This window comes from Asparagus officinalis, chromosome 10 (assembly GCF_001876935.1).
Source record: "Asparagus officinalis chromosome 10, Aspof.V1, whole genome shotgun sequence".
NCBI lineage: Eukaryota > Viridiplantae > Streptophyta > Magnoliopsida > Asparagales > Asparagaceae > Asparagus > Asparagus officinalis.
Window position 1 is genome coordinate 3,302,401 of NC_033803.1, and position 25,913 is coordinate 3,328,313.

Below are 25,913 nucleotides of genomic sequence, written 5' to 3' on the forward strand. Positions count from 1 at the left end.
ATATATATATATATATATATATATATATAATTAACATTTATTCTCATTGAAACAAAAAAATAATCAAGAGTCTATATTTTCAAAAGTTTGTGTTTGAAAATACTTTTAATATTTTTTTGTACAGTAAGACAAGAAGACAAAAGATGAAGAAGCCCAAAGAAAGATGACAGTACAAAAATCCAGCTCCAGCCTGATATCACAATCGATATAGACGATGAAAACACTACTCTTGAATTACCTGGGAAAAAGATAAAGATGGGGAATGATTGAACTTGACTCAATAAAAAATAAAATAAAAGGAATAAAAGACATTAATGTTTTCTAAATATTTATAGAATAGTTTAATTGTTTTGAGTAAAATTAGAAATCTTTAGAAGGGATTTTCATGAACTTTTTTAGTACTTTTGTATATTTATGTGGATGCTTTTATTAATATGAAAGTATAGTAGAGTTAGCATGAATTTTTAGTTTATGATTTTTTATGAAGTTTATCAATGATTAGGAATAAACTTTATTTTCTCTTTACTTTAGTTATAGCCCACTTTTAATCAATAATCTTAACTTATTGACTTTAATTATTCGTCTTTCTTTTATAACGCTATTTTTTTAAGTGTTTTCACTTTTGCAACACTATACTTTCTCAGGTGAAGTTTAGTTTCATGATGGTAAAATTTAAACTGACCTTGTTTCCTGTCAATTCAATTATCAACAAGAAAATTTAAATTTAGTGTAGCCCATTCAAACAAACATTAAAGAAAATAAATAATCACAATACTGAAGCTTAGAGACATAAGTGAGCAAAAATTATCAACGTAATTAAAATTGATGAATAAATTTAGTAAGGAAATAAATCAATATACTTAATCATGGCATTTAATTAAGTGCATTGCACGTGCATAAAACCTAATGTGTGTGTGTATAGACACACGCACGCCAATTTGGAAATGAAGCAAATTGAGTTTTCACAGTTAAAAAGCTATGCAATTATGATATATTGCTAAACCTCAATGTTTCACTTATGCAAGTCTTTTTTAATATTAATAAATACCATATTATTTCCATTTAAAATTTTAAAATTAATCTCCTTTTATGCTATGTTTGGGAGTTTACTAATGGACGTGAAGGGAAAGGCAAAGGAAAGGAAGGGAAGGGGGAATGTAATAATCATGCTTGAGAGTTTAATAAAGGGAATGGAGATGAATTATTTGTTAGTTGTTGGATTTGTATCATGATGGTTTGAAATATTTTACTTCCTCTACACCCCAATTTGGTGGGGAACCAAATTATATAGAATGGTGGTTAACAGATGTAAACTTTGTTACTTCCATTTCAGTCCATTCCCTTAAAAAAACTCCCAAACAAAGTGAATGTATTTACCTTCTTTTCCCTATCTCTCATTCGCCTAGGCTCTGAATCATAAGATGGTATCCCTCACCATGTGTCTTCTGGTGGAAGCCAACCAGAGGCCGGTGAGTTCTTTTTTCCCGACAATTTGTCACTTCCTTTTTCCCGTCATTTTTGTATTAGAAAATATTTAAACGTCCTATTTATCTTTTCATCATTTTCTCTTTTCTTGTCAAAAGAACACAAGAAGTTTCTTTCACCTACATTATGTCGCAAACTGATCTGATGTTTCTTTTTTCCATTGCATTGTCTAGTTGTTCCTCTTCCTGAAAATGAAGAGGGTAATCATATCACAGTATCGGGCTTTATCCCAATTGCTCTTGCTCTTGTAGCAGAGTATACTCACTAAGCATTCTCTCTGCTCCTTTTTGATGTTTATGAAATAAATAAATAAAGTTGCTTAATATTTTCCTCGAAATGTAGATGACAATGGGGTTGCAGCAACTGTGGGATATTCCATTTGAACCCGATCTTGGGATACATGCACCAAATGGTAAGGACAACACTGTCTTTGTCATGCCTCGGGCATGCGAGGGGGCGAGTAAGTCCTAGGACCCACGGAGTGCAACATGTGGTTTGGCTCAATCTGCCAAAATTGACTAGTCAATATTACACTTGGCTCTTACATCAGACTAAATCTTGTGGTATCACAATCACCCCACCTTGATTGCGTGACATCCTCATCGTGGTATGATAATTGGTCCGTCCTAGTATCACCACCAGGCGATGTGAACTCTAAAGGTGGTTCCTATGGGTTTCCAGAGCTGACTCCTACTGTACTCATACAGTGTAGCACTTAGTCCCACATAGTATTTAGCACCACATTTTTAGTGGGCTAACTACTCTAATACCATTTGTCATGCCCCGGGCTCGTGAGTCTTTTGGCAGGATGTAAGCCCTGGGACCAATTGAGTGCAACGCGTAATTTGACACAATCAACTGTCAAAATTGACTAATCAATGTTATACTTGGCTCTCAAGATCTATCATTTAAACCATTCAATCACTCAATTAATATACGACGTGGGACTAAATCTTAGGGTGTCACAGTCTTTTTTCTTTCCTTTTGTTCTTATTCATTTATTTGATATAATTACTTGATCCTTATAACTACAGATCTTTGTTTTAGGGGCAACCTATCACTTCAAATGTTGCTGCCTATGACAATGCATCACCTATTAGAGAGAATGCACCCGTTGGTGAGAGGCCTTCTCCCTTGAACCGTTCTTTCAGGCCTATGGTTCTAATAAAAAACACACTAACTTAGCTCAATCTCTTTTGTTCAAATTCTAGAGGCACAATCTCCTCCAACGAATATATATGCCCATTGCAATGGAGAAAATACGCCAGCTGATAATATGATCGTTCTAAAGTTAAAGGGTAATTAATTAAAGATATCCCAAAGGTCTGCATGATTTTCAAAATTATCTTCTGAGGTTTTCAAAGTGACAGTTTGAGTCCTCCATTTCAATTTTTCTGATCTTAATTTTGATGTGGAAAAAAAAACCCACACCAGTATAAACAGGTACATGATTATTACATTGAAAATGGGTAATTATTTGACAAAGATTTTAACATTCTTTCAAACAGGTACATGATTATTGCATTGAAAATTGGTAATTATTTGTCAAGAAATTTAACATTCTCTCGGCAGCAAACTTTCCTGCAACTTTATTCTCTTCCTCTTCATTCTCTTCCTCATCCAAAACAAGAAGCCTTGTACGACCTCTTTCATATATTTTTCGAGGAAAAGCTTATCCGAAATCTTCCACTCCTTGATCTGATAGAGCATTTCAGGCATATTCAAGAAGTTATGCTTTCAGAAGCGGATCAAGCGTAATAAGGTCAACTTTTATTGCACATTTCAGGCATATTCAAGAAGTTATGCTTTCAGAAGCGGATCAAGCGTAATAAGGTCAACTTTTATTGCACAAAGATCCCAAAATTTATCAAGCATATCAAGAATCTCAATACTGTTTCAATTTTCTACTCTTTTTTGTTACGGACAGGTGTATAATAAGCGAGAAATTTGGAGAAGGAATGGTATAAAAAGGAATTGGAGGAGTGGGAGAAGAGGGTTAGACTTAATCCAATCAAGCTCCAAGGATGTTCTGGTAGTGGAGTATAATATGCATATTCTTATGGGAAAGTAAACCGTACTTGGTGACTTAATCCAATCAAGCTCCAAGGATTTACTGATAATGGGTTATAATATTGTCTATTCTTATGGGAAAGTAAACCATATTTGGTGCTATGTCACTTAGAATCCATTCTTATATTTGTAAATGGTATTTGGCTTGTAAATGTTTAGAATCAATAAAGATGAGAAAGATAGAGTTTTATCCATTTGTGTTGTTTGGTTACTTATGGAACTTCACTTATGAATCTATCCTTCCAACGTCTATTAGGGGTCTGACATCATGCATAATGTGATACCCTAAAAATAGTCCCACATTGCATAGATGTTGTGATATAAATGAGTTTAAATAGTAAGTCATGGGAGTCAAGTTGCAATATTGGCTAGTCATTTTTGGACTGCGGATTGAGCCAAACAACGATTTGCACTCACTGGGTTCTGGAGCTTGCCTTGCACAAAGGGACTCGCGGGCACGTGCAGTTCTCAGGTTATTTATGAACCTGAATGATGCAGTTCTCAGGTTCTACAAGTTCTTCTGCCAATAGATAGCAGATGAAATCTAAATCTTTCTTTTGTTCTCTCAGCAGACAGAGACCACTTTGCGTACCTGAAGACTGGAACAAAATCATTTGGCCAATGAGCTTTTATGGTTCTAACACCTTATTTTTTAATATTCCATTGCTAATTTTGAGGCATACACAATTATAAAAGCAAATTTCCCCCATCTTTAACCTTCCTTCTTCGTTGAGCAAAGGATTATACTCTCAAAAAGTGAAACTTCCTCTCTCAAGCTACATCTTTTTCCTCGACATTGTACCCTTTCAACTCAAGAAAGCATTTCACTCCAAAGCCTTTGCTCAATGTTAAATACCCCCTTGTACATCATTCTTCACAGTGCACTTGCGAACTCAATACAAGATCAAAGAGAGAGAGATAGAAAATGAGTATCAAGGTGTTTGGATTGCCTGCATCAACCGACGTTTCAAGAGTTCTTACATGTCTCTTCGAAAAGGAAGTCGAGTTCCAACTCATTAGGATTGACACTTACAAGAAAGATCACAAGGTCCCTGAGTTCCTCAGGCTGCAGGTATATCCCCATACCAATATGTTATGTTATCGCATTTATCTTTTCGGCATTAGTTCTCATAATGCAATTGTGCAGGACCCTTCTGGTCAAGTTACCCTCAAGGATGGAAAGCTGACATTTGTTGGTAAGTGAACGTTTGCGTCGATGATTCTAGATTAAAATTTAAACTCCTTGAAGTATTTGACAGAATCAGAAAAAGAAAAATCTTTATTTATCAACTGGTCAATAAGTCTTTCTAAATTTATATGTTTGACTCATATTCCTTCTCCTTTTCAATTAGTGACGTACTTTGTTAATGGTTCCGATGAAATTGAACACTCTCACCTTTCCCCCTTTCTATACAAAGTTCATCCTATCTTACTCTTTTTCTCCTTCTAATCTTTTGTGTTCTCCTCCTTATTTCAAAATTTGATTTCAATATATATTGGTAAAGAGAAAAAAATTGATACAAAAAATCATCTGAAGATTCATGCAAACAAAAAGAAGTGTTTTGAAATGCAAAAACATTCAAATTGAATCTTATAGTCAAATTAAAAAAAATTAAAAATATAACAAACAAAATCTGAGAGGTGATTATATAAGTTATAAAAAATGATAGGGATTGAAAAGTAATTCATAAATCTTCTTAAATATGGGTATATTAGTAATGTGACAAAAGTTTTCTATTTCCAGGGATTAATCCAGGAGGATTTTCTGAACTAAATTACATTCAAATAGGACTAATAATACTTCCAAATTCTTTCAACTTGTAGATTCGAGGGAAATATGCAGGCACATTTGCGAGAACTATCCAAACCAAGGCAACAAGACAATCTTTGGTACTGGAGGCCTCGAGAGAGCTTCAATCGAGCAATGGCTACAATCAGAAGCTCGAAACTTTGACCCTCCAAGCTCTGCTCTCGTTTTCCACTTAGCCTTCGCTGGACCATTAGGCATTGCTCCTGACGAGGCTCAAATCCAACAGAATGAAAAGAAACTTGCCAGAGTTCTCGATGTTTATAACAGGAAACTCGACGAGAGCAGATACTTAGCTGGAGATGAATTCACTCTTGCTGATCTCTCTCATCTCCCAAATAGCCATTATCTCGTTTCGAGGTCTGAGAGGGGGCATGATTTGTTTTATAAGAGGAAGAATGTGGCGAGGTGGTGGGACGAGATTTCGTCGAGGGAATCTTGGAAGCAGGTTGTCCATATGCAGTCCGAACATCCTGGTCCGCTGGAGAAATTCGCTATGATCGACTGAGTAATGTATGCGCTGCATGATGGTTGATGTTGTTTATGTGTTTGTTGAAGTTGTGGCTTGATTTCTGTTTTAAGTGTTTTGTTGTTGTTATTGTTGTCATGAACTAAGTTCCTCTTCCTCTGCTTGTTTGGGAGGATGGTTGGGCGGGAAAATAAGTGTTTATGTTTTGGTTATATGATAATAAAGAGACTTTTATTTTCACTTGAACTGAGTGTGTGTGTTTTTGTTTTTTTAATTTTATAGAATTAAGTGGTGTAGAAAAGCCTGTCGTGTTGCATCAGAGTCTAATAAAACAACTCCATCTACAAATTCAGAATGTCTCCCCATAAAAAAAAAGGTCACATAAATGAAAATTGTTGTTCATGCAGGGGACCATGCAAAAGAATCTTAGCCTGACAAAAATATCCCAAAAAAAAAATCGCCAAAATAACACCCGCCTGAGCTGATGAGTGAAGCTTATTTATAGGTTCTTCAGCCTGGACTTTTTACGGTTATGGCCGAAGTATGAAGTTTCTTGGCCACAGGCTATTTTCCCTCTTGTAATCACCATCAGAATGCTGACATTTCGTGATAGACATTGACGTTATGCGTCACGCTTTTGGACCAACGAGTCTGTTGGCGCCAAAAAATGGCTAGCTAATGTTACACTTGACTCCCATAACTTTAGCATCTAGCGCGTTCTAAGTCCCCGCATCTGTCAGATGAGAAACTATTGGAGACAGGATATGACAATAGTTACCTGAACATTTTGGTGACAGATCTCCACCCCTTATCCCTTACTATATAACATACATATAGGTTTTAACAAATAGTAATCCCTGTTCTCATGATTATGGCCATCTGCTCTCTCCTGCTATCAGCTCACAAGCATCATCGAGCACTTTGGAGCCTTGGTGCGAAGGCTAGTTGGAGGACTAAAGTTAGAGCTTGGAGGGTCGAAGTTTTAGAGATTCTGCTTCTAACCGTTGTTCTATGCTGCGGTGCGCTGTAATGAGCCGTCTTCTTTTGTTCATAGGAGAGATTTGTCGCCTTGGTCGGAGTATTTGTCGGGTAAGTATAGATACAGGAAAATGATAGGGGCACATCCCTAACCACAACTCTAACCACACCTTCTCTTTCTCTTGCTATAGTGCACCTGGCCCCACATTTTAAAATCCCATATGGGGCCCGTGCACTGTAGCAAGAGAGAGAGAGAGGGTGTGTGGTTGGAGTTGTGGTTGGGGTGTGCCCCTAGTGCCACCCATAGATATATTATGATATGTGACATTAATTAAGATAAACTTGATAGGACATAGTTGTTAAAGTCACACCATCTACGGCGCCACTGATCTATGCTACAGTACCACCGGCCTACATCTACAGTGCAGCTGCTACCTATGCTACAATATCCTAACTATAATCATCATGTGACTCCCTATTGTTGGGAGATTACTCAGATTTTCCTATTTCCAGACTTAAGAGGAAGCGAAATAAATGCGCAAAATGGGGGACACGCAAGGTTTACGTGGTTCGGCACAAAATTACCTACGTCCACGGGCTGCTGCAGATCTTTCACTATGAAGAGAAATTTTACAACACTCTCAATTTTCTCACAACTCAATCCCACTCTGAAAATTACTCACAATTTTCTCTCACAAAGACTTTTCTCTAAGCCTCTCTTTTCCCTCTCTTGCTCTTCTATAAGAGGAGTTGTTTCTGGGATGAGGATTCTTTAAGAGTTTGGGAGCCTATTTATAGTGTTTGGGAGAACACTGTGCATCAATAAAAAAATATTATTTCATGTGGTGGAGCCCACGGTGGGGCCCACTCACCTTCTTTGTCAACAAAACAGCCTCCCATTTCTTTGGCTATTTCTTTGCTCCACCGAAAGTTCCTCCACCTTTTTGACTAACAAAACAGCCCCCCTCTTCTGTCAATTTTAGCTGCCACCTTTCGGTGGCTGAAATATTTGACCAACAATCTCCCACTTGAAGGCTGATTTTAATCTGTCTTCACACCTCGATCTATGCAGCAGCTCTTCCCGGTCTTCATACTATTGCAGGCCAACTGAAGCTGAACACAGCTTCAGTTTGTCAGTAGTCACCGTCTTTGTCAGCATGTCTGTAGGATTTTAAGCTCCACTGATCTTTTCAAGCTTCAAAATTTCATCTTCTAGAAGTGACCGGATAAAATGATACCGCATCTGTATGTACTTCGTTCTGGAATGAAAAGATGGATTTTTCGCTAGATGAATAGCACTTTGACTGTCGCAATATAAAACATTGTCTTCTTGTTTCTTGCCTAATTCATCCAAGAAACTTTGAAGCCAAACCATTTCCTTGCTGGCTTCTGTAATAGCGACATATTCTGCTTCAGTTGTGGAGAGAGCAACTATCTTTTGCAGTTGTGAAATCCAGCTCACTGCAGTACCTCCTAGAGTATAGACATACCATGTAGTGCTCTTTCTGTGATTAACATTTCCTGCTAAATCAGCATCCACATAACCTGTTAATATTGTATCTCCACCTTTGAAACAAAGTGCTTTACCTGTGGTGCCCCATAGATATCTGAGGATCCATTTGACTGCTTCCCAATGTACCTTGCCCGGATCATTCATGTACCTGCTAACAGCTCCCACTGCTTGAGCAATATCTGGTCTTGTACAAACCATGACATACATCAGACTTCCAATAGCTGAGGCGTACGGGTAGGGATGGGCGTATTCGGTTCGGTTCGGTTTTAAGCCCAATCCGCATCCAATCCAAATTTTTCGGATTCTCAAAACTCTCATCCAGATCCAGATTTTTTCCCCTTCATCCGAATATTCGGCCCAACCGAAATTCGGTTCGGTTCGGTTCGGTTTCGGTTTTGAACCGAATTAACTCAATTTTACAAAAATCTGGGTAAGTTTTAGTTATATCCAAAACTGAAAAGAAGCAATCAAAACTGAAAAGAAACAATCAAAACTGTACTAAGCCACTTAATCAAATTGTATGATCTGAATATAACTAGCTTAATACACTAGGAGGACCATGTAATTATGTAGCCTTTTTTAGAGAAAGAACAATGTTTGGCAGGCACACACACCTTTTGATGATTTTCGTTAATTTTTAGCTGCCTTTTTCTCATCAAGAATTATCTTATATCATTGACAGCCTATACTATATGTTAATTTGATATCCAGCACCAGCAAGCTGTATTCATGTTATCACTGAAATTTGACCAAAACACTAAATTTATCCTTCAACCTCAACATCTTGTATTGATTTATGGAAATCTCACTTAACTATATCAGCGTACTCAAATATATGTTAGTATAAACTCCACCCACAATTCTTAAATGCTATACATTCAGCCATAGATTTTCTTCACACCCAAGGCTCACAGCTACTTTTTGTTTAAGAATTCGGTTCGGTTTTTTTTTGGGCGGTTCAGGGGTTCAAACCGGATCCAGACCGGTTTAATTCGGTTCGGGCGGTTTAGAGACTTCTTCTCATCCATTTAATTCGGTTCGGTTAACCGATCCGTTTTTTCGGGCGGTTTTTTCGGTTGAACCGGTTTGTTTCTGTCTTCGGTGACTGATCTTTGGAAAGTCTGAAATGAACACCTAAAGGTGTACCCACTGGTTTAGCATCTTGCATATTGAACCTGGAGAGTACTTTGTTGATGTACTCAGCCTGTGATAACATCAAAGTCCCAGACTTCGTGTCTCTCTTGATCCTCATTCCAAGAATCTGCTTTGCAGCGCCAAGATCTTTCATTGCCAACTGCTTTAACAATTTCTGCTTCAAATTTATAATCTCTTGAAGATCTGATCCTGCAACGAGCATGTCATCAACGTATAACAATAAAATAATGAAGCTATTGTCAAACCTCTTAATATAGCAATAATGATCTGCTTGGCATCTAGTAAAACCGTTGCTGCCCATAAAGCTGTCAAACTTCTTGTACCACTGCCTGGGAGCTTGTTTTAATCCATACAAGCTCTTCTTCAAACGGCATACTAGATTTTCCTTGCTTGTCTTTATGAAGCCTTCTGCTTGCTTCATATAAATCTCCTCCTCCAAATCACCATGAAGGAAAGCTGTTTTTACATCTAATTGCTCAAGATGTAAATTCTCAGCAGCTACAATTTTCAACACTAGTCTGATTGTAGTCAATTTCACGACCGGGGAGAAAATTTCATTATAGTCAATACCTTCCTTTTGCTGAAAGTCTTTGACAACCAATCTTGCCTTGTAGCGCTTGTTCCCATCATGTTCTTCTTTGATCCTATAAATCCATTTGTTATGAAGATCTTTCTTACCTAGTGGTAATTCAGCTAAGTCCCACGTCTGATTTGACATGAGCGAGTCCATCTCATCTTGCATAGCAGACTCCCACTTGACTGAATCCTTCACCTGTATTGCTTCGTCATAACACTCTGGTTTATCACTGTCAGTCAGCAACAGGTAGTGTAAAGAAGGCGAATAGCGCTGGGTTGGCTTAGGAATTCTAAGGAGCGTCTCACTTCTGGTGCGCTTGGTTCTTCTTGAACTGCTTCAGGGCTAATCTGAACATCCTTTTCAGAAATCTCCTCAAATTCAGCAAATTCTTTTTTTTTCAGCTTTTGTACTGGAGCTACTTGATTCTGCAGTTGATCTGTCTTTGTACATCACATTCTCATTGAATATGGCATCTCTGTTTCTGATGATCTTTCGATTTTCATAATCCCAAAATCGGTAACCAAACTCATCACCACCATAACCAACAAAAACACATTTGTTAGATTTGGCATCAAGTTTACTTCTTTCAGCAGAATCTATGTGTACATAAGAGATACAACCAAAAATTCTTAAATGTGAAAGGTTTACCTCTTTTCTGCTCCAAGCTTCTTCCGGTATTCCACCATCCAAGGGAACTGAGGGTCCTCGGTTGATTAGGTAGGCTGCGGTATTGATAGCTTCAGCCCATAGGAACTTGGGCAAGCCGGCATGTAACCTCATGCTTCTGGCATGTTCATTCAAAGTTCTGTTCATGCGCTCTGCTACGCCATTCTGCTGCGGTGTCATGGGAACTGTTTTCTCCATCTTGATCTCGTTGTTTGCGCAAAACTCTTTGAATATATTGTCTTTGTACTCTCCTCCATTGTCTGACCTCAACTTCTTTATCTTCAAACTAGTTTCATTTTTCACCATGGCCTTCCATTTTCTGAAGGTATCAAAGACTTCTGATTTCTTCTTCAGAAAATAAACCCACACCTTCCTTGTAGAATCATCAATAAAGGTGACATAGTACAGTGAGCCTGCAAGAGATGAAACTGGAGATGGTCCACATACGTCGGTATGAATCAATTCTAACCTTTCTGTCTTGGGTGTCTTGCCAATCTTTGTAAAAATGACTTTCTTCTGTTTGCCAAAGATGCAATCCTCGCATAGGCCGACATCTACATTCTTCAGATCCGACAGCTTCCCTTTTGACAAAAGTGTTTTCATCCCTTTCTCGCTCATATGACCAAGCCTTTGGTGCCATAGGTTTGATTTTTCATCTGCATCTGTTACTGCAATGATATTCTCTAAGTTTGAGGTTATATAGAGAGTACCATTTTTCTTACCTCGAGCAATGACGAGTGCTCCTTTGGTAATCTTCCATTCATGACCCGAGAAGGTTGTACAATAACCCTCTCCATCAAGCTGTCCCACAGAGATCAAATGTTTTCTAAGACCAGGAATATGTCTCACTCCTTGCAACTTCCATGTGGTCTAATTTGGTAATTTTAATCGGATGTCTCCCTTGCCAACAATCTTCAAGGTTTCATCATCTGCTAGATGTACCTTTCCGAAATCACTGCTAACGTAGTTCTCCATGATTTCTCGGCATGGGGTGGAGTGGAAGGATGCCTCTGAATCAAGAATCCATGATTCAATCGGACTGTTGACGCTTAAAATCATAGCATCACCTCCTTCCTCGGTCACGTTGGCAGATTCCTGTGCGCCGGTATTTTTCTTTGGTGCTCGGCACTCCCTCTTGAAATGAACCTTCTTGCTACAATTGTAGCACTTGAAGTCTTTCTTTCCTGATCTAGATTTGCTCCTTCTAGATTTTGATCTACCATGATTTGAACTTCTTTCTGAAGTTCTTCCCCTAGACTCCGTGTGTAAAGCTGAGGAGGTTGAAGCTTCACCTGATTCTCTCCACCGAATTTCTTCACTAAGAACCAGATCACGAACGTCATCGAACTTTAACTTGTTGCTTCCCGATGAGCTACTCACAGTCGTGACTGTAGCGTTCCAGCTTTCTGGTAGGGAAGACAAAAAAATCAACGCTCGAACTTCCTCATCAAACTCAATCCCAACTGAACTCAACTGGGTTGTGACTATATTGAGTTCATTGAGATGTTGAGCTACCAATGCGCTTTCTATCATCCGCAAATTGAACAGCCGCCTCATTAAGTGAACATTGTTTGAGGCAGATGGCTTCTCATACATACTGCAGAGAGCCGCCATAAGACCCGCCGTGGTCTTTTCCTTTGCTATGTTAAAAGCAACATTGCTAGATAACGTCAATCGGATAACTCCAAGGGCTTGTCTGTCGAGAAGAGCCCACTCTTCATCCTTCTTATCATCTGGCTTACTTCCTGAGAGAGGTTGATACAGCTTCTTCTGGTACAGATAATCTTCGATCTGCATCTTCCAAAAGCCAAAGTCCGCACCATCGAACTTTTTAATTTTCACCTTCCCTTCATCTGCAGCCATCGCTCCCACTCGAATCTGACTTCCTCTGGATCGTTTCTGACAATTTCTGCGAACCACCGTTTATTAAAACACCTCTGTCGACAAGTCGATATCGCCGGCAAAATTTCACTATTCACGAAATTTACTATTCATGTGAATAGTAATCTCGCAGAAATTTGACAGGCGTCACAACCAGAGCTCTGATATCAGTTGTTGGGAGATTACTCAGATTTCCCTATTTCCAGACTTAAGAGGAAGCGAAATAAATGCGCAAAATGGGGGACACGCAAGATTTACGTGGTTCGGCACAAAATTACCTACGTCCACGGGCTGCTGCAGATCTTTCACTATGAAGAGATTTACGTGGTTCGGCACAAAATTACCTACGTCCACGGGCTGCTGCAGATCTTTCACTATGAAGAGAAATTTTACAACACTCTCAATTTTCTCACAACTCAATCCCACTCTGAAAATTACTCACAATTTTCTCTCACAAAGACTTTTCTCTAAGCCTCTCTTTTCTCTCTCTTGCTCTTCTATAAGAGGAGTTGTTTCTGGTATGAGGATTCTTTAAGAGTTTGGGAGCCTATTTATAGTGTTTGGGAGAACACTGTGCATCAATAAAAAAATATTATTTCCTGTAGTGGAGCCCGCGGTGGGGCCCACTCACCTTCTTTGTCAACAAAACAGCCTCCCATTTCTTTGGCTGTTTCTTTGCTCCACCGAAAGTTCCTCAACCTTTTTGACTAACAAAACAACCCCCCTCTTCTGTCAATTTTAGCTGCCACCTTCTGGTGGCCGAAATATTTGACCAACACCTATTAGCCTATTAGCCGTTCCATCCCCCCACCCACCCACGCACCGACCACCACTCTCTCTCAATGTATATATATATTTTGTAAGATGCAACGACTTAAAAAAAAAAAGAAAAGAAAATCAACGTAACAGCATAGCATATTAATATAGCAACTTACCTGCAGCCTGAGGGATTCGAGAACCTTGTCATCTTTCTTGTAGGTGCCAACCCGAATGAGTTGGAGCTCGACTTTCTTTTCGAAGAGACATGTCAATACTCTCGAAACTCGGTTGAAACAGTAAATCCAAATGCCTTAAAGACTCATCTTCTATATCTCTCATGATCTTTTTGTTTTGATTCACACTTAAGCTTGTAAGCACACATTGAAGGTTGAAGGCCAAGTGACTCTTCGGCAAAATAATACTTTGCTCAGTGAAGAAGATTATGTCGGCGCACACCTACCGAAACACTATGCCAATTATTATTCACCAAGCGGCAATCTATAAGAAAGTGTTGTGTGCTTACAGACTTAAGTGTGTGTGTGTGAATGAAAACAATACCAAGTGAGAGATTAAAAATGAGTCTTTAAGGTATTTGGATTTCCTGTCTCAACCAATGTTTCAAGAGTATTGACATGTCTCTTCGAAAAGGAAGTCGAGTTCCGACTCATATTACAACATATATATATATCATATAGTGTCAATTACCCACAAAAAAACACTACTGTCAATTATGCAAATGGATCTCTCGAAACTGGCTGACTCTGACTCCTTGAGCACCATATCAGATACTCTGTCCTATCAAGTTCATCTTAATTTAGGCCGTGTATCATAATTTCATTGCAGAATCTCGGGCGGTATGTCTATACTTACGCGACAAATACTCCGACCAAGGCGACAAATCTCTCCTGTGAACAGAAGAAGACGGCTCGTTAGAGCGCGCCGCAGCATAGAACAACGGTTAGAAGTCAGAATCTCTAAAACTTCGACCCTCCAACTAGCCTCCGCACCAAGGCCGGGCCTTAAGCAAAACTATCTCCAAAGTGCTCGATGCTGCTTGTGAGCAGATAGCAGGAGAGAGCAGGTTTCTTGCAGGAGACGAGTCCACTCTCGCGGACTCATCTCACTTGCCGAATACAAGCTAATCTTGCGAATTCACGTCGAGGAAGGTTGTCGACGGGCAGGAGGCCAGTCCTATTTTGTGCTGGTGCTTTTGTTTACTTTTCGGGCTTGGGAGTATGACGAACTGATGTTGAGAAACGATGAAATCTGTTTTATTTTGAGGCGGATAAATTTAGAAACTTTGAACAACTACTGATTTCTTTAGGTTTTCTGATATCGGCCTCTCTAATCTATTCCTGTTTTATTTTCAAAGAAATATTTCTGTAGCATATGCGGATACTACAACATTAGTACAAATATTACTGTAGCATTTGAAAAAATATATATATTACTGTAGTGGAGGTGGGATAATGTAATGTAGCGTTTTTTAAAAATATATATTGATGTAACATTTAAAAATATACTGTAGCGATTAAACGGGATAACTGTAGCGATAAAAAAAAAGAGAAGGCCGTCCTTCGCACGGGGCGTACACTAGTTATGCTTAATTAGAAAAAATATATCAAAAAATGAAATCTGTGAATACAGTGCTGCGTATATAATTGATCTCCATCATATATATAGTTGTTCAAATAGCTCATTTTCCTTTTGTTCTGACCATTTAGCTTGTTGGCTGGTGTTAAATTGACAATAGCCTAAGATCGTTCTCACTGTTAATGCAGAAATTCTATTAAAATGTTCCGTCGGAGAGAAGGCTGAAGCATTGTGAATCTTTTTTATAGTGTAAATTACCATGATTTTTACTATAATTGATTTTTGTTAATAAGGGATGGAGATCTGTCACCAAAATGTTGAGGTAACTATATTGTGATACCGTCTCAAACAGTCCCCACATATTTGACAGATGTGGAGACTCAGATGGGTTTAAATCTGGGCCTCCAATGATTCCGCTGATGGTCGGTATCCTCCTCCTCCTACTATTCTGCACACTGCACATTGAACAGTTCATTGGGCGGCATCGGAATTGTCCTCGGTTGGGGGTTTCAGTGCGAGTAAAGAAACCATTAAATGCGCCTAAAATTCTATAGCAAAAGTTAGGTTGGAGAAAGCTACCACTGTTTATTCCTTTTATCGTCCTCTAACCATTAAACCAAAACTCCGAAGTTATGGTGAGGATTAAGGATTATAGTTTTATGTTAATTCTAACATGCCACCGCAGGTCGAGCGCCCTTTATTATGGGTCGAAACCTGGACTCACGTAACGGTGTCAATTTTTAGAAAATCGACATTTAATTCGTGGTCGGTGGGATTTGAACATGGGTTGCTCTGATACCATCTTAAATTTAGTTTCTCTAACTATTACACCATAACTCCAGAGATTTGGTGTAATGGTTAGAGAAACTAAATTTAAGATTATGGCCTCTAGTGCAACTTCACCAGAAGGATCCCGCAACATTGGCATTGTAAGAACTAACGCTTAAAAAATCAGTGTAACAACATAGCATATTGATATACAGAGACATACCTGAGGAATTCAGGAACCTTGTCATCTTTCTTGAAAGTGCCACCCTGAATGAGCTGGAACTCGACTTCCTTTTTGAAGAGGCATGTAAATACTCTTGAAACATCGGTTGAGGTGGGCAATCCAAATACCTTAAGGCTGAGTAAAAGCTTTGGAATGAAATGGTTTCTTGACGTTGAAGGATTACAAGGACAAAGGGAAAAGATGGTAACTACAGGGAGGAAGTTTAACCTTTTGAGAGTATGACACTTTGCTCAGTTATGAAGGAAGGTTAAAGAGAGAAAATTTTGTTTTGTTTTTGTTTTTTTTTTCATATCCTTTAACTAGAATCATTTACTGCATACATTTTCAGACATGGATAACTTTAGGAAAAATTTACTAACAACACCCCAATAAAATGGTATATGGATACAAGTTGGATATAGATAATACCCATATCTGATGTAAATGCATATAGATATGTAAACCAAATATAAACAAATCTGCCAAAACACACATACAAAAATAACTGATAGTTTTATTTCGAAACAAACTGTGGAATATTGTTAATATCTCACTACTACAATACAGCAGCAGCAGTAGTAGTAATAATAATATACAATAAAAGAAAAGGTGTAAATGTTTCAATCTTCTCTCAATCAAAATATTTCAGTTAAATTTCTACATTAACAGTGAGAACTAGTCACATAGGTTCAGTTAGACTTTTTTTTTGTCAGTTGAACTCCAACCATTTGGAAAAAATGGTCAGAACAAAACGCAGGAGTTACAAGAACTATAACATCAATCCTGTACAACATTACATTCACAAGTCATAATTTTCAAGATTTTCCTTCAAATTCAGCATAAATAGAGATACCAATATCAGAAAAAAAAAACCAGACAATAGGAAAGCTGATTCTTTTTAGGTCAATTGCAGATAGACTCCTTGTAGTATATAGCCCAATTGCGGATATACCCCTTGTACTAGGTGCCCAAGTACAGATAGACCCCTCGAGTAAATTCTTTTTACTCTTAAAAGAGTCAAAATACTAAAATCTAGCAGGAGATTTTGATCCTAAAATCTAAATAGCAAAAGCACACAAAGCACAGATACAGAAAGTAAAATCAAGAAGGCTGAGGAGCACCGGCCTTCTGCATCTCGACAACCTTCATCCAAGAATCCCTCTTCGAGATCTCCTCCCACCACCTCCCCACGTTTTCCCTCGACGTAATCAAACCCCCTCTATCAGTAGCATTCACAAGGTACTGCGTGTTCGGCAAGTGAGACAAGTCTGCAAGCGTGAACTCGTCCCCCGCAAGAAACCTGCTCTCTGCGAGCCTCTGCTCATAGACGTCCAGCACTTTGGATAGCTTGGCCTCGCTCTGCTCGATCAATGCCGGGTCCTGTTTGAGCCCCATTCTCGGCGCGAGCGCTAGCTGGAGTACTAAGGTCGAGCTTGGAGAGTTGTAGCTCTGGGACTCCGCTTCTAGCCATTGCTCTATGCTGTAGCGCTCCAATAGTCCGCCTTCTCTCGTTCCTATGAGCGATGCGTTGCCTTGGTCGGAATATTTGTCGCATATATATCGACATATGGCTCGGGACTCTGCAACCAAAACCAGGACTCAGTGAGATCTCAGTCATTTCATTCCACTTATTTGTTTTTTTTCATATTTGTGTAGCATTAATATTTACGGATGCAATGTGGATCTCTCTCGTACATTGTTAGTGAAACACAAGGTTGCCATCCACCATTTCCCTCAAACAAAAGTTAGGGAAGAAGGTAGCGAACACATTAATTCGAGGATTTGGATAGAATCCAAACGGATTGTGTGAGCTGGTTTTGTAGGAGTAGGTTGTTCCAGGTGATCTTTCTTCAGGCTGCATAATTGAAGGTAAATATATTCATACTATTTATTTTGGGAGACCCTTTGACAAGACATACCATGAGTCCAGACTTCAGCTCATGAAAAGTCTAGATTTCGGCCTATCAAAGAACTTAACATGTGCGGCCATGTTATAGTATAAGGGGGTGTTTGTTTCAAATCCTATAATTTTAGGGGTGTCTTTGACAAGACATACCAGCCTTCAGCCCATGAAAAGTCTAGATTTTGGCCCATCAAAAGACTTAACCTGTGGGGCCAAGTTATAGTATAAGGGGGTGTTAGTTTCAAATCCTATAATTTTAGGTCATGGATTTCATCATAGGATTTGAAATCCATAGGTGTTTTGTTATTGTTTGGGATTTCTAAAATGTTGCTTGCTTCATTAATATTTTAGGATTTGGAATACTACAATTTGTAATAGTTTGTTTGTTTCAAGCTCAAATTGTAACATTACTAAATGCCAAAATTTTATAATATGATGAATATGCTATCTTGATGAGTTACCTCCCACAAAAAACAAAGTTGGGATTTGTCAAATCCTTTCCAACTGAGAGGTAAATACACATATTTATAGAATTTGTCAAAATCCTCTCCAATTGAGAGGATTTGACAAATTCTAAAAATTAGGCACTTTTTGCACTTTTGGGATTCAATATTCTAATTTTTTTTTAAAACAAACACCATATATAGAATCCCAAAATACAAAAAAACTCACTTTTTACTCACAAAACTTGTAATCCGTACCAAATGTCAAAAAAAATTTATGAAACAAAAACCCCCTAAAATTACAGTTTCCATGAAGTGGCAGAGTCCTCCTACAAAGTTTGACGTGGGGTTCACATCTTTCTTTGAGCGTAAATCTTTGGCATACAAAATTCTTTGCAAACTTTCAATCAAAACAAATAGAAAACTACCGGTTAGCTCATCTCCAAGGAATCCCTTGGATGTCCCTTAATTTAGGGGGAACTTTAAAGGAGGGGTTGATTCTCCTCCAATGGTTCCCTCTTTAAAGTCCTCTACCCCTTAATTAATTATGTTTAGTTTTTTATTTTATAGATTAGGATTTAATTAAATATGTGGTTTTTTTATAAATCAATAAATAATTAAATATTAATAACTAAAAATAATTAATTAATTAATTAAAATTAAGAAATTACCTTATATAATTATTAAATTAATTAATCATATTAAAATTTAACAAATAATTAATTTATATAAATTATGTTAAAAGTTAAATATTATTTTAAATTTAAATTCATATTATTTTTATATTAATAAAAAATTATAATAAAAATTATAAGGGGTACATTTTAAAAAAATTAATCAAATTAAATTAACTATACATTAACTTAATTATATTATTTTAAATTAACTATACATTAACTAAATTTAACTAACTATAAATTAACTTTAAAATGAAATATATTAATATAGAATTATAAGGGGAAGGTTAAGGGACTTTAACCTTCCGCTTAATTTAGGGAGGAAGTTAACGGACTTGGGGGTGAAGAGGAAAAAATCTGGTCCCTTGGGGCCAAACCCCCTTAAATGTCCCCTAATTTAGCTAAGGGACCGGATTTTTCCAGCCCCTTAGAGATGCTCTTAGGATTTCGATTCTCGCAGAATTCTCCAGTTGAAATCCACTTTTTTTTTTTTGTGTGTGTGGAGGCATAAAGAGGGAAGTTAAACACAGAACGAAAAAAGAAGAAGAAAGAAAAGAAGAAAAAAAAACAAGGCTGGTTACCGACCGAAGAGGGTTATGCCACCGTCGCGAAACGCAGGAACTTGGCCAAAGGGCTGCAGCAAATTAAAAACAAAACTAAGGGGTCGAAATGAAATGTTGATGTACACATATGACAAAGGAAATTAGAGGAGGAGGCCGGGGTGCGTGCGTACGTACCTGGAGCTTGAGGAACTCCGGGGCTTTGTGCTGGCCCTTGGACATGTCCACCGGCGAGAGCTCGAACTCGACGTCTTTCTCCAGCAGGCAAGCGAGGACTCTCGAGACTGCTGTTGACAGGGGAGGACCAAACACTGTAACGCTCGCCATTGTTCCCTGCTGCTCTTGATCCCTGCAGAGATTATTTTCTCTTGCGATGCAAAGAAAAGAAATTGCAGCAGCTTGGCTTGCCCTTTATCTTTCGTTCGTTATCTCTTGAGGTGGTGGTGGGTGGTTGGAAACTATTGGAGGGGGGTTAAACAGCGAAAGTGTGGAGAGAGAGAGCAGGACTACTGTCAGAAAACCCTGACGATTATCAGTAAACCCCTTTAAAAGTTTATGGGTTATCAGAAAACTTCTTCCAACTTTAAGATTTTATCAGAAAATTCTGTTAAGCGAAAATTTACCCGCCCATGTGAAAATTCTTTTTGCAGTAAGTTCTGTTTAGGGGAGGTATTCTGATAAAATTTTAGAGTTGAAGGGGATTTCTTGCTAATCCCTAGAGTGATTTTCTATTACATAAATTTAAAGTTATGGGAGGTTAATTATCTGATAATGGTCCAAAATAAAGGTGGCGTTTTCTGATATTTAGCCTTGTATTTAACTGGCGCCCCTGTTTGGTTCCGGTTTTGGAAGGGGAAAGGAGGTGGAAAGCTGCCAAGATGTCAGCTTTTTAGCAGCTTTTTGGAAAGATGCGATTTTGGGGGAAAGCTGTCAAAAAGCTAACATTTTTGATAGCTTTCCTCCCTTTTACCGATCCAAAAAACCGATCCCTACAGCCCATTACCAATTTCTTTCGGGTGAATGTTACAGAATCCCCTAAGCTTTAGGGTGATTTGCAAAAGGATCATCCAGTTTAAAAATTAGAGAAAACTCCTCAAATTTTTGGGGAATTTCACAAAGAGGAGGGGTGTTAGGGACACACCCTTGGGCACACCACCAACCACACTCTCCCTCTATCTACAGTGCAGGGGCCCCACATGTGATTTTTTTTAAAAAAATCACATGTGGGGCCCCTGCACTGTAGATAGTGAGGGAGTGTGGTTGGTGGTGTGTACAAGGGTGTGCCCCTATCATTTCTTTTTCACAAAGTCTTCCTGAACTCTCAAAAATCTCTATACCCTAAAATAGCACTCTTTAAAAATACAATAAAATTCATAGAAACAAATGAATATCATTCTACTTTTTCGATAGAAAGAGATTGTACAGCAATGTAAATCGATAAATTTATTCAAACGTACATCTCTAATTACTTTTTTTAACCCACATATATTTTTAAGCCACTGCCTTCGAATGTGACAACAATTCTAGTAAGAAATAAGTTTTCTTTTTTTTTGTGGGGTAAGAAATAAGTTTTACAAAGAAGACTTTTCTATATATATAAAAAAAAGTTTTTAAGAGCTCCACATTTCAGATAATATGAGCAACTTTCTAATAATTTGCTTTCATATACTTTGTTCTTCAAAATATCAACTAAACAAACGGTCTTACTTTGAACCTGAAAGAAATGGATAAAAGATGAGGGTAAAAGTATCTAGGAAAAATGTCAGGGACTGGTTAAAATATAGCAAGTTCACTTTTGGTCCTCAGTCCCTTAAAACTTTATTATTTTGAAATTGATCCTCAAATAATTGACTTTGCTATTAGATCCCCCACCTCTTCTATATTGTGACACTTACTCTTGACTAAACAGAATAATTTGAAACTACTTACAAGAATTATCTCAAATCATTAAGCTTGAGAAAAGAAAAAGTGTCATTTCTTCAGATAGAGCTAACTCACCAAGCAAATATGTCACACATCTGACTGGTGCAAAAGGTCTGAGATTTGAAACTTCATCTAACTTGAGATCACCATTCTTGTTTGAAAAAGCTCACATCAAATACTTACCGTGATGAATATGAAGGCAAAAATGCATCGATATTTTTAGTGCGCATACATTGTCCAATGAAACTACACAAAAGAATTTGCAACACCCTGCAACCGAAACTTCTATACTCTCATTATTCACACCATAATCCTAAACTCTCAACTAAACTATAAAACCTGTATTTGCAAAAAGTCAAGAATGTTAATTAAAGAGAAAAGTGTGAGCCTGTAAGTATTAACTGCAAGTTCTCCAATTTGAAGGCATGCGTGTTGACTGGACAGAAGGCATCTCTCTAACATTAATATCGACAGGCAGCATTCTGTATTCAATGTCGAGTTCCTTCAACACTTTGATCATCTCTCTCATTATGAGCTCCCTTCTCTCCCACTTGAGGGTCATGTCCTGAAAATTAATACGATGTTGCATCCAGATAGATACCTTCAACCTGTTCATATCATCGACATCTTTGAGAACAACGGAAGGATTAGGGTACCAGTGTTCCTTCTTGCTTTCGATGTACCTGTGGAAATTGCGTCACAGTTCAAAGTACACTTAACTAAATGATATACAGATGACATTTTGAATCTATCAATTCCCACATTAAACTAGCAGAAGATCTGGAAGGGTTAATTGTGGATAAGCCCTCTATGGTTGTTGAAGATAGATCCCCTGAGTGATTATTTTTGGCTCTCATACCCTCAAGAGATCTATTTCTTATTAAAATAAAAAAAATCTCTTTCTCTGATGACAGTCAAAAAAGTTTCACTCAGAGCGTCTATCTGCAACAATAGAACTGCTGGGTGTCTATCCACAATTTGGTGGTAGTACAGAGGGTCTATTCACAACTAACCCGAATCTATAACTATGCACGTGTAGCAAAATAATACATATGAAACCATTGAATTACACCATATGTCAGGGAACAATCAGACCTTTCTGGAAGTTAAATGTAACCTAAACAAAGTTTGAGAACCAAATTAACCTAAAATTTGTACTATTGGGTTTTAGAATTTAGTTCCAACTTCTATTTAAGAAAAACCTGTAGAGTGTAGATGTTTGGTCTATGTCTGCTGGAGCCTGCTCGAGTACTCTTGTATACCCTCTCTCAAAACACCTTTAACATGAAAGGCGTGAAAATGATAATGTCAGGCAAAAAGGCTGTAGGAAATCACCTAGGTGAGAGTAGATCAAGCCAAAATATATAGTTTGAATCTGACATGCTTTAGTGGGCTAATTTTGGATCTTATTTTGTGTTAGGCATTCAATATCCAGCCCCATCCATTTGGCATGAATACTAAGCCTACACAGTTTACAAGCTGTGAAAGATAAATGGGTAAACTTTGGGGCCAAAGAATGTCTGTTTCTATATTTTAAGTAATTCGAAATCCCAAACCCTTGCAGTATGTAGGCACTGAAGGAACTGTGAAAAATCGTTGCGTTCTTTCCTCATTGTGTTGGTGCTGTTCATTGTTGTATGAATGAAAGATGCAAGAGTTATATGACGGAGAAGTCTTCTTAGATCATGTATCTGGTCTGACGTATGTTATAGTAAGCAACAATGATTGCTATATTCACAGCTTATGTAATTCAAAATATGTTGCATAAATTGCTAACAGCGATGATTACCTTAAATAATAGTTGAAATTGGACCTACACGCCTTAAACAAGCCATGTAATTCAATTTCTGTAATAATAGGGCAGATTTGAAATTTCTGTACTACGAGCAATACACATTTGGATGAAGATGTATGAAATGAACATGCAAGGATGTCAAGCAAAATAACATGTTGTACAAAAAAAAAAAATCTATTTTCCAGTAAGTTCACATCTCAGTCTCTTCCTTTTCTAAGCATTTGGCAACTTCAATTATTAAGTTTCTAATCATTTGAATGGTCATAGATTAAAGACGTTGGATGAAATCCCTTCAACTTTTTCTTTGATATTTGAAGACATTGAGATATAAAAAGAGGAGACTAGATTACCCTATAATTCTTTCTTTCATGATAGCAATCTTTTCCAGTGGAGTTGAAACATGAACACAGAAGTTGATGGAGTCGCACATATCTGGACTCCGATAATAGTTTCCAATAGGCAAGGTAGCTAGCACACTGTTTGGATATGTAATCTTCTGGTTGTCCCATCTTAAAAAGATCGTCGTCAGGATATTCATTTCCTCCACAAACATCTGAAAATTACATGAAACACTTCAGTAATTTATAGAAGGTGACCAAGAATGCTTCTATTGAACTGATCCATTTTCCCTCCCTTTTACCTGAACTCCGTCTATTTCACAACGATCACCAACGTCAAAGGGGTGCATAACAAATAAGAAAATAATATCCTCAAAGACCATCTTCAAAGTATTTCCAAACATAAACACAGCCACAAGGAGCTGAGATCCTAGTAAAACAAAGAAATGTGTGCTTGCAATGTCCAAAATAAGAAGCCAGATGGCAAGAACAATGAGGCCAACTACAACATTTGCCATTTGATGGAGCTTGTTTACAGCTGTTTTTGTATCATTTAGTGTCAAAGAAAGAGCTCTTCTCTCTTTGAATGCATTAACCTATTCAAAAAAAGATTATAGAAAAGAATGGAAAGGTGTTAGGAATGAACTGAAACTGAATACTATCTTCACTAAGTAATACAATCAAAATATTAGAAAATACAACGCAAAGGGACTCATACCACCCAGTTCTTCAGACACCTTCTGCTTACTCTATTGTTTTCATCTGCTCCTTCAAATAGGCTCATAGTCTTCCGAGCTTCGTCTTCCCTCATAAAGCGCATCAAATCTACAAAGTAGATGTACCTAAAAGCATGCAAGTCAATTACGTCACCAGTTGTTGAAAAATTTAGCCATAAGCACACATCAAGTTGACAACTGCGAAGCAGAAGCTTTAAACGAAGAGGGGAGGGGGGGGGCTGTATTAGCAACCCAATCGGCTTAGTAACGAGTAAAAATATGACTATTTTGTTGATATTTTGACATCGCATTTACAAAGTAGCCTATCAACTGATTTGTTGGTTTGGGCAGAATTTTTTTCTGGGTAGTTTTGCAAATATTGAGATTCATAACACCACATTATATGGGATAAAGGAGATCAACACTTACTTAGAACCAGGCCTAGCGACATTATTAAAGATTTTCCTAGCGGCAACCTTGGCCTCAAACTCGCTCTTAATCTGTATGGAAGATTCATCCCCTCCGTGCTCATGTTCTAATTGCTCGTCGAGAGTGGTCAATGTCCCATTCCTAACTATCTTCATCAATCTCTTCATATTCCATGCCGAAACATTCTTCTGATTAAGCTTATGTAGCTGGTCGATGGTGATCGCATCCTCCTGCCTACCGCTTTCCCTCTTGGATATCCCCCCCGAGAGCTTCATGCTTTTCCCGATTCCTAACTGTGTGCTCTTCCTCATTGCCGCGAGTCCATGGCCACTGCCTCCAATAAATCTTCCACTTCTAGTTCTCATAGTAGCGTTCCTTAAATCATTCGGAATCCTAGCGCCCGCATTCTGAAGCTTCTGAACCTCAGCAAACATCCTGTCCTCCTCTTCCCTACATTGTTGAATTTCTACCAGAGGAGGACCCGATAGAGTCCCTATAACATACTGATTGAACAGAGACTCTTGAATTCTCTCAAAGTAAGTACTGACATGAAAAGACGAGGCCAGAACCTTGACAAGCAAAGTTTTCACAAGCCACACAAGGGTTGTCAAAAGGAAGCAGATGATAATTTTGGTGACCTTGCGAAGGAACGAGCTGTTCGTTTCCCGTTCTACTTTCTTATCAAACATGTAATGCCAGGTTAGGAGCACAAGCCCGAGCCAGAGGCAATTTTGAACCGCATGTCGAACTCCATAGACGAAGTAGAGGACCTTCTTTCTCAAAAGAAAGTTTCTTTCGATGAAGAAGACCGCAACACGAATAATCCAGCCCGAGAGCAACCGACCACAGATCAAAGAGAGGATCATCACCTCCCACTTCCACAAATGCAGACTCCACACGGTTAGCCTCTCGAGCTTTGGAATTGTCAAGCTGCAGATGAGAGCGCCAAGAATTACCACCAAGCTCACAATTTCGAGAATCACCACGGCGTCGAACTTGACGTTCTTGTAGTCCTCTGGAAGATCCTCGTCAAGAAATGGGTCCTCCTCATCCTCGTCGAACTTCGAGAGAAGCCCGGACTTCAAAATCCCCGATTTCAGAATCCCTGACTTTTTCCTCAGCAACCCAGATTTCCTCTCATCGTCCTGATTCGCCGGGGGCGAGGCAGGAGGCGAAATCGTCGGC

The 25,913-nt window shown here is 38.2% G+C and overlaps 4 protein-coding genes across 9 annotated transcripts in view; 2 read left to right on the forward strand and 2 right to left on the reverse strand.

The window, feature by feature from the left end:
- Nucleotides 1-3,743, forward strand: part of LOC109825670 (high mobility group B protein 15-like) — a 25,682-nt gene extending 21,939 nt beyond the window's left edge. For 4 of the 6 annotated variants that reach the window (XR_002243073.1, XR_002243072.1, XR_002243070.1 and 1 more), the window contains 3 exons: nt 2,533-2,602; nt 2,697-3,318; nt 3,413-3,743. The gene's annotated coding sequence lies outside the window, so the exon portion shown is untranslated. The remainder of the gene's footprint in view (nt 1-2,532; nt 2,603-2,696; nt 3,319-3,412) is intronic. The other 2 variants (XR_002243071.1, XR_002243069.1) reach the window with 2 other exon arrangements.
- On the forward strand, nt 4,423-6,077 carry LOC109826045 (glutathione S-transferase F10-like). The gene is made up of 3 exons (XM_020392993.1): nt 4,423-4,627; nt 4,703-4,751; nt 5,380-6,077. The coding sequence occupies exons 1-3, from the start codon at nt 4,481-4,483 to the stop codon at nt 5,868-5,870; spliced, it is 687 nt and encodes a 228-aa protein (XP_020248582.1). The 5' UTR covers nt 4,423-4,480; the 3' UTR covers nt 5,871-6,077.
- Nucleotides 16,754-20,015, reverse strand: LOC109824955 (glutathione S-transferase F11-like). The gene is made up of 3 exons (XM_020391592.1): nt 19,705-20,015; nt 19,553-19,601; nt 16,754-17,524 (listed from the first exon to the last, which is right to left on the reverse strand). The coding sequence occupies exons 1-3, from the start codon at nt 19,852-19,854 to the stop codon at nt 17,046-17,048; spliced, it is 678 nt and encodes a 225-aa protein (XP_020247181.1). The 5' UTR covers nt 19,855-20,015; the 3' UTR covers nt 16,754-17,045.
- Nucleotides 21,617-25,913, reverse strand: part of LOC109824954 (mechanosensitive ion channel protein 6-like) — a 4,740-nt gene continuing 443 nt past the window's right edge. The window contains exons 1-5 of the mRNA XM_020391591.1: nt 24,729-25,913; nt 24,302-24,425; nt 23,886-24,179; nt 23,596-23,798; nt 21,617-22,133 (exon numbers count right to left, since the gene is read on the reverse strand). The exon at nt 24,729-25,913 is cut by the window's right edge and continues 443 nt beyond it. Of these exons, the coding sequence (XP_020247180.1) occupies nt 21,848-22,133; nt 23,596-23,798; nt 23,886-24,179; nt 24,302-24,425; nt 24,729-25,913 (2,092 nt within the window). The 3' untranslated portion in view covers nt 21,617-21,847. The remainder of the gene's footprint in view (nt 22,134-23,595; nt 23,799-23,885; nt 24,180-24,301; nt 24,426-24,728) is intronic.

Coding starts and splice junctions, on each gene's coding strand:
- LOC109824955 (XM_020391592.1), bottom strand. CDS start 19,854: ATGGCGAGCGTTACAGTGTTTGGTCCTCCCCTGTCAACAGCAGTCTCG. Junction 19,602..19,704: donor CGGAGTTCCTCAAGCTCCAG/GTACGTACGCAC, acceptor AATTTGCTGCAG/CCCTTTGGCCAAGTTCCTGC. Junction 17,525..19,552: donor CGGTGGCATAACCCTCTTCG/GTCGGTAACCAG, acceptor TTTTGGTTGCAG/AGTCCCGAGCCATATGTCGA.
- LOC109826045 (XM_020392993.1), top strand. CDS start 4,481: ATGAGTATCAAGGTGTTTGGATTGCCTGCATCAACCGACGTTTCAAGA. Junction 4,628..4,702: donor CTGAGTTCCTCAGGCTGCAG/GTATATCCCCAT, acceptor GCAATTGTGCAG/GACCCTTCTGGTCAAGTTAC. Junction 4,752..5,379: donor TGGAAAGCTGACATTTGTTG/GTAAGTGAACGT, acceptor TTCAACTTGTAG/ATTCGAGGGAAATATGCAGG.